The sequence below is a fragment of the Geotrypetes seraphini genome, chromosome 4, assembly GCF_902459505.1.
Source record: "Geotrypetes seraphini chromosome 4, aGeoSer1.1, whole genome shotgun sequence".
NCBI classification, from domain to species: Eukaryota; Metazoa; Chordata; class Amphibia; order Gymnophiona; family Dermophiidae; genus Geotrypetes; species Geotrypetes seraphini.
In genome coordinates this window covers 291,826,842-291,839,982 of record NC_047087.1, presented here as the reverse complement: position 1 = coordinate 291,839,982, position 13,141 = coordinate 291,826,842, and the positions used below count along the sequence as shown (strand labels likewise).

Here is a 13,141-nt window from a genome sequence, read left to right as displayed (position 1 = left end):
CCATCTCTGCCCCCTCTCTCCAAAATATTAGAGGGCTGGCTGCACCCCTGTGGGCCATTCTAAGCCACAGTTGTACCCTAGATATAAAACTTATCCACTGGTACCCTATTCCCCCTCCCAGTTGCTTCACTGCTACAAATAACGGGAAGTGGGCTGGGAGCAATTTTTGTGTTCTTTTATATTGACACCCTGTGCAACCCCACTGCTCGCAGGTATGGTGCTACCTGCATGAAAGGGTGTAAGAAAGAAACCACTATTGAAAAAAAACTTCATGATATGCCACAGACACTGCCCACAAGGAGAGGTGGTTTTATGATTTAATGGAACTTTTTGGTAGTAACACTAAGGGCTAGATTCACTAAGGGCACGGATCGGATCGGATCGGATCCATGTCTGGGGGGCTGATTCACGAATCGCCCTCATGTAAATGAAGGCGATCGGAATCATGCCCCCAACAGCCTGCCATGATTGCTCTAAAGCGATCCCAACTCATGCGCAGACCATCTGTAAACAGGCAAAAAGTTCGGTTTCAAGTATAATGAGGGGGGTTACAACCCCCCACAACGCCAGCGCAATGTCTGTTAAGTAAAATAGGGGGGTTCCCCAACAACACCCCCCGTCGGAACCCTTTAAAATAGTGCTTTTCTTCAGTGCGCTGTCAGCCTTGCGCTCAGTTGTCTGCGCGCCGTTGTCTCGCGCAATTTTGTCTATGAACCCTTATTTTTGGATCAGCCAGCCCAGTCGGTGTTGCTTTTTTTATTTTAACGAATCGCTTCCTGCCTACATTTGAATGCCGTTCCCTCCTCATTTGCACGCGTGGATCGGAGGATGATCGGGACAGAGGTTAGTGAATCGGGTCAGAGGGAAATCGGGTCGTAAAGAGGACGTTAAGTGGTCGGAAGTTGATCGGTGGGCTTAGTGAATCTAGCCCTAAGTGATATGTGTAGTGTGCAACACAAACAGCACCTGTAGTTAGGGTTAACAGACGTCTGGATTTACCCGGGCATGTCCTCTTTTTAGAGGGCATGTCCGGGCGTCCAAATGCCTTCTCGCAACCCGGCACTGTCACATGCAGGCATGCGCAGATGCCCTCCTGATCGATGAGAATAGGCTGAGGGGGGCGGGGCTAGGGGCAAGGCTGGGCGTGGTGCGGGCATAGCGGGGTGGGGTTGGGGTGGGTCTATGGCTGGGCGTGGTGCGGGCATAGCGGGGTGGGTCTATGGGTCCAGATTTTATGTAAGTGAAATCTGGTAACCCTACCTTTAGTCCTTATAGAGACTTACGAAGATCAAGGGATTCCCAATTGGAATGGAAGGTACCTACCCCACACAGTGAGATAGCTCTGAGATCTCCTGATGGGCTTCCTTGGCTTGCTGAGTGCTAGCAGCAATGCAGTTTTCAGAGAGCTGAAATGTGAAACTTCCTCATTGGAGGACTTCCTCTCCTTCATAGTGTGTGGGGAGTCCTTAAAGCTTTCCGACCTAATGGCAGTGTCTTTTAATAGCAGAGCAGGTCGTACAGTTCTCTGGGATTCCGGCGTAAACCTCCCTGATTTCTGAATTGCCTCAAGATCTAAAGGGCCAGCTGGCGGCAGGTGTAGGTCTGTCTGAATGGCCGTCTCTGCTCTGTCCAGCAACCCCTCCCGGAGAGAGTCCTCGGTAGAGATGCAAACATCTACCATGCCTCCTTCACACTCTGCCGTGCTAGAGACGAGGGCCGGATGGAATCCGTTCATGGAGCTGAAGGCGGTCCCGGAAGAATAGGAGGATGTGGAAGAACTGGTTTCAGAAGCTTGCGACAGCTGCTGCAGTTGGCCATTTGTTACTGAAAAGGGGAGAAAGAGAGAGTTGATGGGCTATAAATTCAAGTGCATACAAAACAACTCTAAGCAAGAAGGCCCTGATTCTATAAAAGGCGCCTACTAGTAGTAGATGCCTAACTTCATTTTTTTTTTATTGGTTAATTGGCGCTGCTAATTGAAAGTGCCATAAAAATGATTAATAACCAATTTTAAAAGTTAATTAGCCAGTAGGCACCTAACTCAATAGTCGCCTACCACAATGTCTACATAGGGTTATCAGACGTCTGGATTTTCGGTTTATAGTCATTCGCGCGCGAGACTTCAGCGCGCCGACATTGCATCGCCGACAATTCGGCGCAAGACACCAGCGCGTCGCCTAAAAAGTGGCTTTTAAAGAGCTCCGACGTGGGGTGTGAGTGGGGAACCCCCCCAGTTTACTTCATACTCTTCACACTGCTGTTGGGGGGAGCTTGGAACCCTCCATTATAGAGTAAACTTAACTTTCTCTCGATTTTTTTAGGAAAAAGTTAAGTTTTCTCTATAATGTGGGGGATTGCACCCCCCACACCTCCCTAACGGCAGCGCGAACAGTCTGAAATAAAGTGGGGGGATTCCCCCCCACACCTCCCATCGGAGCTCTTTAAAAGTCACTTTTTAGGTGGCACGCTGGTGTCTTGCGCCGAATTGTCGACACTGCAATGTCGGCGTGCTGAAGTTTCGCGCGCTTTTGTCCCGTCACCGGATTTTCCCCGGCATGTCCTCTTTTTAGAGGATATGTCGGGGTGTCTAGACAGCTTTTCAAAACCCGGCATGTTGACAGGGTTTTGAAACGTTTCCACCTCGAGACCCCGTCGGAAGGGCATCTGCGCGTGAGCAGATGCAACACGGTGACATCAGGCATATGTACACATGCTTGTGACATCATTGCATTGCATCCGTGCATGTGAAGATGCTCTCCCAACGCGGTCCCAAGGGTGAGAACAGGTTGAGGGGGTGGAGCTGGGGGCCTTGTGTGGAACGGGGTGTGACTTGGGTGCAACGAGTGGAGCTGGGTGGGCCTGGGGGCGGGGCTATGGGTCTAGATTTTACAGGAGTGAAATCTGGTAACCCTATGTCTATACAAAAAGTAGGCATGGTTAGGAGTGGAGTTTTGGCATGGATTGAGTTAGGAGCTGGAAGGCCAGGAAAGCTCTACTGGTGCATCTGGCTTGAAATGCATATATCAAGGCAGCCTAGACAAGCCATTTTTTCTGTTTCTAGGTTTTGTACAGTAGTTTGGCGATGCCACAGCCAGTTGGGTTTATGTTATATTCAAAATTAATATGCATGAAATAAATTTGCATATACTTGGTCTCCAGGCATATCAATACAGTACTCCCCCGATATTCGCAGGGGTTCCGTTCCAGGAACCCCCCTCGGGAATCTCGAAAAACCGCGAATACAGTTTTTCATGGGGGAGCCTGAAGAGGGCAGCGGGAGAGCAGCCGGAGCACCGCGAGTGCAGGAAATCACTCGCGGTACACTCCGACCGCCTCTTCATGCACTAAGTCAGGCCTTATCCAATCAGGAGCTGCGTGTCAAAGCAGATCCTGATTGGATAAGGCCCGACTCCGTGGCAGTTCGCAGTCGGAAAATACAACGAATGACCGGGACCGCCGACCGCGAACGACCGGCGGAACACTGTATAGGCATTATTTTTTTAGATTTAGCTCATACCTTTTTCAGTCGTAGCTTATTCAGGTAGAGTAGGCATTTCTCTATCCCCTACTTCTGGTAGAATTCTTCACAACAGCGTAGCATAGAATTTGTGCAGAATTCCCTCACCTGGCTGAATGCACCGAATTCTGCAACTATTGTGCAGAATTTTGCTCAGTGCCTGCGTTGGGTCTCTCTCCCTGCTCTTCCCCCAGAGATCATGCAGAAGGAGGAGGAGGAAGTGACCCAATATGCAACAGTTCACTACCTCCTTCTCCTGCTGCGTGAAGGGGAAGGGGAGAGCTAGCTCCAAGAGTACAATTAGGGTTACCACAAGTCCGGATTTAGAGGACATGTCCGGGGTTCCGGACAGCTTTTCAAAACTCACCACTTTGTCCAGGTTTTCAAAAGCCTCCTCTAAATTGCGTTGGGCAGGAGGAAATCCACATGCATGCACGGGTTCCCTCCTACCCGACAGGAGTGGGGGGGGAGCAGGACCGGGGTGGGTTTGGGGGCGGGACTGGGGCGTAATAGGGCGGGGATGGGTGGAACTGGGTGGGCCTGGGGGACGGGTCTCGAGGACTGGATTTTACTACATTTCCCCCTCTGTATTTGCAGGGCTTAGGGGCAGAGCCGGCCAGCGAATATTAAAAAACCTCAAATAATATTCGGGCCAGTTCTGCCCCTAACCCCCGCTTCCCCCGGCTAATTTAAGCCCTGAAAGCCCCTCCCTTAAGCCTTACCTGGTGGTCTAGCAGGTTTTCAGGCAGGAGTGATCTTCCCACACTCCTGCCCCGTGCAGATCGCTCACAGGAAATGGCTGCCTTGAGCTCCCGTAGTCTCTCGAGCCATTTCCTGTGAGCAATCTGTATGGGGCAGGAGTGTGGAAAGATCGCTCCTGCCCCGAAAACCTGCTAGACAACCAGATAAGGCTTAAGGGGGGGGGGGGCTTACAGGGCTTAAAATAGCCCCCAAAAAGAAAATGGATTCTTGGGTTTAAAACCGCGAATAAGCAAATCCGTAGATACGTAATTCGCGAATATGGAGGGGGAAGTATATAGTAAAATATGGCAACCCTAAGTACAATGAAGGGGGTGATTTACCTTACCATATGGAGATAATGAAGTTATGTATCTGCCTGAATTATTCTTCCTCTCTCGTTTAAGTTATAATGTAGTAGTTCTCAAATATGATTCTGAGAACCCCTCAAAACAGGTCTCGTTCAGATTCTTCAGGCTGAAGGGGACAGCAAATACGAGGGGGCATTCTGAGAAACTGAAGGGAGACAGGTTCAAAACAAATGCAAGGAAGTTTTTTTTTCACCCAAAGGGTCGTGGACACTTGGAATGCGCTACCGGAGGAGGTGATCAGGCAGAGCACGGTACAGGGATTCAAGCAGGGATTGGACGGATTCCTGAGGGATAGAGGGATCGTGGGATACTGAGGGAGGACCTGGGATGTAACACGGGTGTAGGAAGTTAGCCAGGAAATGAGTAAACCAACCTGGTCGTGCATGGGTAGACCGGAGGGCTAGGACTTTGATAGGAAGGCAGGACTTAGATGGGAAACCAAGGTGGCAGGGGAGCCCCTTCTGATGATTCAGACAGGTCTTGACCTGTTTTTGGGCCGCCGCGGGAGCGGACTGCTGGGCAGGATGGACCTGTGGTCTGACCCGACAGAGGCACTGCTTATGTTCTTATGTTCCCAACATGTCCAAGAATAATAATCACAAAACGGGATTCATTTCACATTTCAGCTACCTGGAGTTCATATTTGAGTCTGAGGAGGAATAGGAGGGAAGGGCCAGATTACAGAACCACTGCCTAAGGAAAAATAAGGGTTCCTAGAATTTTCATCGGTGGCATTTTAAAGTCCATTTTAGATGGGCCGTGGAGAGAGGAATTGGGATGTCCAGGTTGGCATGTACTCAGTTCCCCCTATATTTTATGAAAGGCTCTGCACAGTATGTTTCAAGTTTCAAGTTAGTTTTTAATATCCCGATCATAAAACAAATGAGCTTTTTGTCAAATACTTAGAAGGATGCCAGCCAAAATCCCTGTAGAAAACAGAGCATCCCAAACTGTTCAATGAGTGTTGTGCAGGCAGGAATATCACAGGTTCCTGCTCCAACAACACAAACAGTGGGTCCCCAACTCAGGCTCACTGTCTCTAAAGAGGCCTCCCATAGTAGAGAATGACACGGTGACAAAATTCATCACCGTTCCTGTCCCCGCGGATAACCGCGGGAAATAATCCCATGTCATTTTCTAGTGTCTATTTCAACCTCAGTCCTTCTACACCAGTGGTCTCAAACTCGCGGCCCGGGGGCCACACGCGGCCTGCCAGGTACTGTTTTGAGGCCCTCAGTATGTTTATCATAATAACAAAAGTAAAATAAAAGTTTCTTGATCATATGTCTCTTTAGCTATAAATGACAATATTATTATTAAGACTTAGCCAAAAGGAAAGATTTATAAACTAAAGAGTTTTACCTTATGCAAAATTGTCATTTCTTTAATAAGACATTAACTATTTTTTTCTGAGGCCCTCCAAGTACCTACAAATCCAAAATGCAGCCCTGCAGAGGGTTTGAGTTCGAGACCACTGTTCTACACCAGCATTCTTCAAAGCAAAGCTTGTGGGTCAGTGGTTGTGGCCATTCATACTCTGATTCTTATGTGAGCCAAGGATAATGAAGCCATTGTGACATCACTGATGTGATTGGTTCTTAGGCACTGGTAGAATGAGGCATTATGACATCACAATATCTGCTCTGGATACCAGAGACTGTCATTCTGTAGTGTCTGTTTCAACCTCAGTCCTTCTACACCAGCATTCTTCAAAGCAAAGCTTGCGGGTCAGTGGTTGTGGCCATTCATACTCTGATTCTTCCCTCTCTCCTTAAAGAATGACATGAAGATGGTTTCCCGCAGTTATCCGCGGGGATGGGAACGGTGATGAATTTTGTCACCGTATCATTCTCTATCCCACAGCACATAATCATTCTTGACACCCCCATCTAAGAACCATAGCACCAAATCTCCCCTCTCCACATTCCCCCCCCCTCCTAGGGTTACCAGATTTTCCAAACGGAAAATCCGGACCCATGGCCCCGCCCCAGGCCTGCCCCATTCCGGCTGGCCATGCCCCATTCCGCCCCCTCGACCCGCACGAGCAACGAGTGATGTTGGACGGTATTCGCACATGCGTTAGTGCGACACCATAACGTCACATGCGCGCATGTGACGTTACCGTATTGCATCCACGCAAGAGCAAATGCCGTCCCGACGTCGCTCCTCGCCAGAAGCTTTTCAGAAGCCGGACAAAGTGCCGGGTTTTGAAAAGCCGTCCAGATCCCCAGACGTGTCCTCAGAAGGAGAACATATCCAGGGAAATCCGGACTTTTGGTAACCCTACCCCCCCCCCAACAGCAGCATCTGACCCCCTTCCATACCAAGAGCCAGGGCTTTTTGGAAGTTTTACCCTAGTTTGTAGCACTATTTATTTTATTTATTTTCTATCCCATTTTCCCGAAAGAGCTCAGAACGGATTAACATACATAATATACAGTGCAGTTAACAAATTATAATTTGACATAGTTACAGTACAAGTTTTTATCCTAACTCGACACATAATAGGGATCTAATACTAATATACATAATACTAGTTTTGTCGCCCATTACATTAACGGGTGCTAGAATAGATGTGTATACTTAGGCATTTCTTTCTTTCTATATGTCTGTCTTTCTTTCTCTCTCCCTGACCCCTTTCTTTCTTTATGTCTGTCTTTATTTCTGTCTCTCTCCCTGATCCCACCTGTCTGTCTTTCCTGCCTGCTGTCTGTATTTATTTGTTTCTGTCTCTCTCCCCTGTCCAGCAGCACCCTTCCCTGCTCCCCCTGTCCAGCAGTAGCCCTTCTCCCTTCTTTTGACCTCCCCCCCTGTCCAGCAGTAGCCCTTCTCCCTTCCTTTTACCTCTCCCCTGTGCAACAGCAGCATTTCTCTCCCCCCCTTCCCTGGTCTTCCTTCTCCCTCATTCCCTCTGTCTCCCCAAAAGGGTGCTGCTGCAGCATTTCCCCCGCGGTCTCACACAGCTGTTGGCAGCATTACTCCCCCTCTCCCCCGCGGTCTCACATAGCCGTCGGCAGCGTTTCACATTCCCCCCCTCCCCTCCCAGGTTTCACATAGCCGTTGGCAGCGCAGCATTCACAACTCACTGCTGCTGCTTGCTTCGGTCCTTCGTCGCTGCCGGGTCTCACCTACTTTCTGTTTCTGCGAAGGCAGGACCTGGCAGTGAGGAAGGCCCGAAGCAAACGGGAGCAGCGAGTTGAAGCCTCCCTCCCTGCCCTATCTTCATTCAATGCCGCCCTAGCCAGGAAGCGATTTCGGCCATGCTCCGTGAACTCTAACACTGTGCTTGCCGGCTTCGCTTCTCCTCCCTCCCCCCGTCTCCAGTTTCGGAGGAACAGGGTCGGGAAGCCAGCAAGCACAGGGTAGTCAGAAGTCAGCCGGTGTCAGAGATCAGGAAATCAGCTGAGGCAAGCACTGCGCATGCGCGGGCACGGCGCCACGGATCACGGACCCACCAACTTTGAAGTGCGCATGTGCGCTAAGGGAATTATTATAGCGGATACATTTCTTTGTAATCCATCGGTTGTGGCGGGGGAGTTAAGTGAAAAGGTATGTTTTTATTGCTTTCCTAAAGTTCAGGAGTCCTTCGAGGGATCTGATCTGCGGGGGGTAGTCGATTCCAGTGGCTCGGTATGAAGTGGGAGTAGGAACATCATTTGGTGGTTTGCAGTTAAAGAGCACGACCAGGGGGTATTTTGAGGCATATTTCATCCTGGGAGCGTAGGGACCTGTTCGGCACTGAGGAAGCTTGGTCACCACGTAGCCCCTCCATGTCATGCAAGGATGAACGCTAGCATCAGGCTCTTGAAGACACAACGTTTGGCTATGGGCAGCCAGTGAACCGATGATAGAGCCTGGGAGATAGGGTTGCGGGCATGGAGGTTTTATTTAGAAATTTGCCGCATTTTTTACATGCTGGAGTCTAGGGGGCCAGTAGCATAATTTTGAGTCCATGGGCCGAGGAGACTGGAGCATCTCAGAATCATTCCTGCCCCCCAGACACTAGAGAGACCTCTAGTAACAGCTAGGGTTGGATGCTGCCTTCAGGATGAGCCTGGGGGTTACGGCACTTATTGGGAATGACAAGTTGTGGTAGCAGTAGCCTAAGCTCTGGAGATGAGAAAAGAAAAACTGTGAGGGAACCTGCTCCACTTACATTTGTTGAACCAGCAATATTCAGCCACCATTTCCTTGTAAGCAGGATACATCCCCGTCTCCTAAACATAAATACAGGTTAAGAAAAAAAAGTGCACAGAAAAAGCAAGCATACAAAATTACTCTTCCAGCCAGTTACAAGACGGTGACGTTCACTTCAAGACAGAATCCGATCGGAGGCCTTTTTATGTCTTGCTGTTGTTAAATAAATAATTTATTCTCGTTAGCTCTGCTTACACCTGAAACCATATGCGTGATGCCTTAAGTAAGTTGCTCCGCAGTGTCTCGGAATGAAAGGACAGCTCACCCACTGAAGGGATGCAATTAGGACAAGCTCCTTTATTGTGTGAAGATGTTAAATGACATTAATTGAGAATGCAAACACTTTAAGAAACAGGGGAGATGCCTTAGGTGCCTGAGACAATCGGGACCTTAGGCCCCTTCCAGTGCATCCAGGATGCACTGGAAGAGGGAAGGAATGAAGAGGTGGCCCTTCAAGGCAGGAGGGAGTGGGCATCCCTTCTGCCTGATTTTTGATGAAAGGAATGAAGAGGGGAGGTGTCGGGGGGGGGGGATGTGACAGGGGTGAGGGTTTTCGGGATGGGGGAGGTCTGATCTGAACCTCCCCAGCCCACTAGACTACCAGGATTTTGTGGGAGGGGTTGGAGAAATCAGAAGGTAAGGGTGGGGACGCTTGGTGTCTGGGGTGTCGAAGGGAAGAAAAGGCGCATGCACGGCAAGGGGTCAGAGAGGAGGAGAGATGCCAGCGCCCCCACCAAGCCTGCACCCGGGGCGGATTCCCCCCTCCACTTAGTACGCCAGTGGCTTGATGGACCTTCGGTCTGTCCCAGTATGGCTATTCTTAATACAATGGGCATGTGAACGCTAGCATCTAGTTTATAGAATGACCCTTGATGTATGTGCTAATTCATATGTTAAATGCATAGCGTAGGTAGGGGGAAAATGGATAGGGAATGTGCGTGGCCTCAGTAGGTGGTGTTAAGGTCTGGATTATTTAAACGGTGCTCAAAAATGAGCACTGGGAAAGATCATCACTAAGCATGGCTTTGTAAAAGGCTGTGCACCCTTTGTAGACTCACACTTAGCGTTGATTCTCGCACACTAATTTTAGGCGCCAGACTTATGCCTGCTGAAACCTGGCTCAAATGATGGCACCCAAATTGGGCGCACTGACCCATCAGCATTCTCTAACTCAGTGGTTCCCAACCCTGTCCTGGAGGAACACCAGGCCAATTGGGTTTTCAGGCTAGCCCTAATGAATATGCATGAAGCAAATTTGCATGCCTATCACTTCCATCATATGCAAATCTCTCTCATGCATATTCATTAGGGCTAGCCTGAAAACCCGATTGGCCTGGTGTTCCTCCAGGACAGGGTTGGGAATCACTGCTCTAACTATCTATGCAACTTTTTGGAATGCCCCTACCTCACCTATGTCCCTCCCAGGACCGCACTCCCTTTTGAGATATGCACCATGGGAGTTAGGTGCCCTGCCTTATACAATAGCGTATAGCCAGATATGTGCGCCAATTCTAATGAGTGCCAATTAATGTCAACAATTGGTCGTTCACACCCTATTATTGATGGTTTAAGACTCGAGCATCATGGGAGCAGGAGCGTATTTGGGCGCTATATCTGCAATGCAGTAAATATTTGCTCTCTGTGGTAACTTTTTGGGAAGATGTAGGGGATGCCACAATATTTAGCGCAGAGGCCTTACAGCTCTCTTGCATTAAATTTAGTGATTAATGCACGGTAACTGCAAATATTTAGAAAAAGGGCGCCGTGTGTATGTGTGAAATGGGCTTAAAATTGGTGCCTCTTCGGCCTCCCAATCCAGGCGACCTCTTATAAAATTACTATCCACATGTGCACAGTACCCCTTGGGGAATTCTGCTCACATTAGTACATTCATCTCAACCTGCTCCCTGTGACTCTGGGTTAAGTCACTTAAGGGCAAATTCTATAAGAAGCACCCAAAATTTAGGCGCCTAATTAGGCACTGTTCAGCACGATTCAAGTAAATTTGGGTGCTGTTTAATTAATCACGTTGAGCTTAACCTATGTTGGAGGCGCCCGAGAAATAGGCCAGCTCTAGGCACAACTAAAAGTTAGGCCCCTAGCTGAGCGCTTAAGCCTCTTTGCGGATGATACCAAAATCTGCAATAGAGTAGACGCCCAGGATGGTGTGAACAACATGAAGAAAGACCTGGCGAAGCCTGAAGAATGGTCTGAAATTTGGCAGCTAAAATGTAATGCTAAGAAATGCAAGGTGATGCATTTGGGCTGCAAAAACCTGAGGGAACGGTACAGATTAGGGAGTGAAGAGCTTATGTGCACGACAGAAGAGCGGGACTTGGGTGTGATTGTATGTGATGATTTTAAGGTGGCCAAACAGGTTGAAAAGGTGATGGTGAAAACTAGAAGGATGCTAGGTTGCATAGGGAGAGGTATTCTAATAGGAAAAAGGAGGTATTGATGCCCCTGTATAAGACTTTGGTGAGACCTCATTTAGAATATTGTGTACAATTCTGGAGGCCGCACCTTCAAAAAGATATAAAAAGGATGGAGTCGGTCCAGAGGAAGGCTACTATAATGGTTTCTGGTCTTCATTATAAGGCGTATGGGGGACAGACTTAAAGATCTCAATCTGTACACTTTGGAGGAAAGGCGGGAGAGGGGAGGTATGATAGAGACGTTTAAATACCTACGTAATGTAAATGCGCATGAGTTGAGTCTCTTTCATTTGAAAGGAAGCTCTGGAAGGAGAGTGCATAGGATGAAGTTGAGGCTCAGGAGTAATCTAAAGAAATACCTTTTTACATAAAGGGTGGTAGACACATGGAACAGCCTCCCAGAAGAGGTGGTGGAGACAGAGACTGTGTCTGAATCCAAAAGGGCCCGGGATAGGCACGTGGAATCTTTCGGAGAGAGAAAGAGATAACGGTTATTGCAGATGGGCAGACTAGATGGGCCATTTGGCCTTTATCTGCCATCATGTTTCTATGACTCTGGTTTGCACTGGGAGTGATTCCCAAGCAGAGAAGGGCAGTCGGAGAGAAAGACACAGTCTTATCCCTAGATCTTAGCCAGAGAGTAGCCTTGGAGGCAGCCCAACAAAGCTGCATTTCGCTCTTCCTGCTACAGGAGACCATTGAAGTATTTGTACTGGAAGGCATAGAGAAAACCAACAAAAATATTGGGATCAACATTCAGCATGTGGAGGCCAGTGATTTTTAAAAATAATGACTGCTTGGGATGATTTGATCCCCTATATTTATTTATTAAATTTGTATTCTATCCCCAATATTCAGTTCTGGACTTAATTTGGGTTCCAGCATTGAATATCTGGAACTTTTACAGCTGCCGGGGGTTATCTGGGTCTGGCTGATATTTAGTGCTGGTGTCTGAATAACAAACTGGGCATAGTTTTGTACCTGGATAGTTAACACTGAATATCGACAGTGCCCAGATAACTTCTAAGTATACCTTGACTTCACCCCGGACTACCCTGGCCAGAGATGGACTGACCATACAGGCAACTGTGCAGTGCCTGAGGGTCCAGAGCAGTTTGGGGGGGGGGGGAAGCCCAGTAATTCCCACCAGCTGTTTGCTGCTCATGGCCTGTTATCTACTCTTCCCGCCCTCTTCTGCCATAGTTTCCTACTTCGGCAAGGGTGGGATGCTGCAGAGAGCAGGCCGTAAGATCAGTGGCAGACAGCCAGGGCCGGATTTAGATGAAAAGAGGCCCTAGGCTATTCCACCTATGAGGCCCTTTCACCTCCCATTTTTAAGTTTGTAAATTACATGATAGATAATAAAATACATCATTACTGTGATATATATCAATATGTTATATGAAACATGTTGTTATTGGTACTAACCTTTATAAAAAATGTGACACGGATAATACATAAAAAAAAGTCGAGAACACTTATTTGGACATTTGTTCTCAGCACCATATATAGTACTTGTAACAATAACTAATCAAACATAACACACAACATTGCCCCTTCCTATGCCCATAGTGCCCCCAGTGCGTCCTTCCTCACCTCACCCCCCCCTCCGATGCCCGCCTGCCTCCCATCCCCCTTCCACTGAAACCCCCCCCCGCCCCCCACCCCCCCGATGCCAGTCTGGGCAGCCCTGTCCTGAAGGATCCACGTTTTGCCTCTCTCCCCGCTGGGCTGGGCTTTGCCCAGCTGTTTCCGGACTGACGTCTTTCCCTCCCCGATCCTCCTCCCAGGGCGAGAAAAAGAAAGGGAGAAGCCAAGTCGGCGCCCCATTGCGGCTGGAGCCAGTTCCGATCCCGAAGCGTAGAATTTCTCCTTATTTTCGG

At 48.7% G+C, this 13,141-nt stretch overlaps 1 protein-coding gene across 1 annotated transcript in view; it reads right to left on the bottom strand.

Annotated features, from left to right (window-relative positions):
* Window positions 1–13,141, bottom strand: part of PDZD7 (PDZ domain containing 7) — a 127,534-nt gene that overhangs the window by 90,479 nt on the left and 23,914 nt on the right. The window contains exons 7-8 of the mRNA XM_033942445.1: window positions 8,783–8,843; window positions 1,324–1,824 (exon numbers count right to left, since the gene is read on the bottom strand). Coding sequence (XP_033798336.1) covers window positions 1,324–1,824; window positions 8,783–8,843 — 562 coding nt within the window. The remainder of the gene's footprint in view (window positions 1–1,323; window positions 1,825–8,782; window positions 8,844–13,141) is intronic.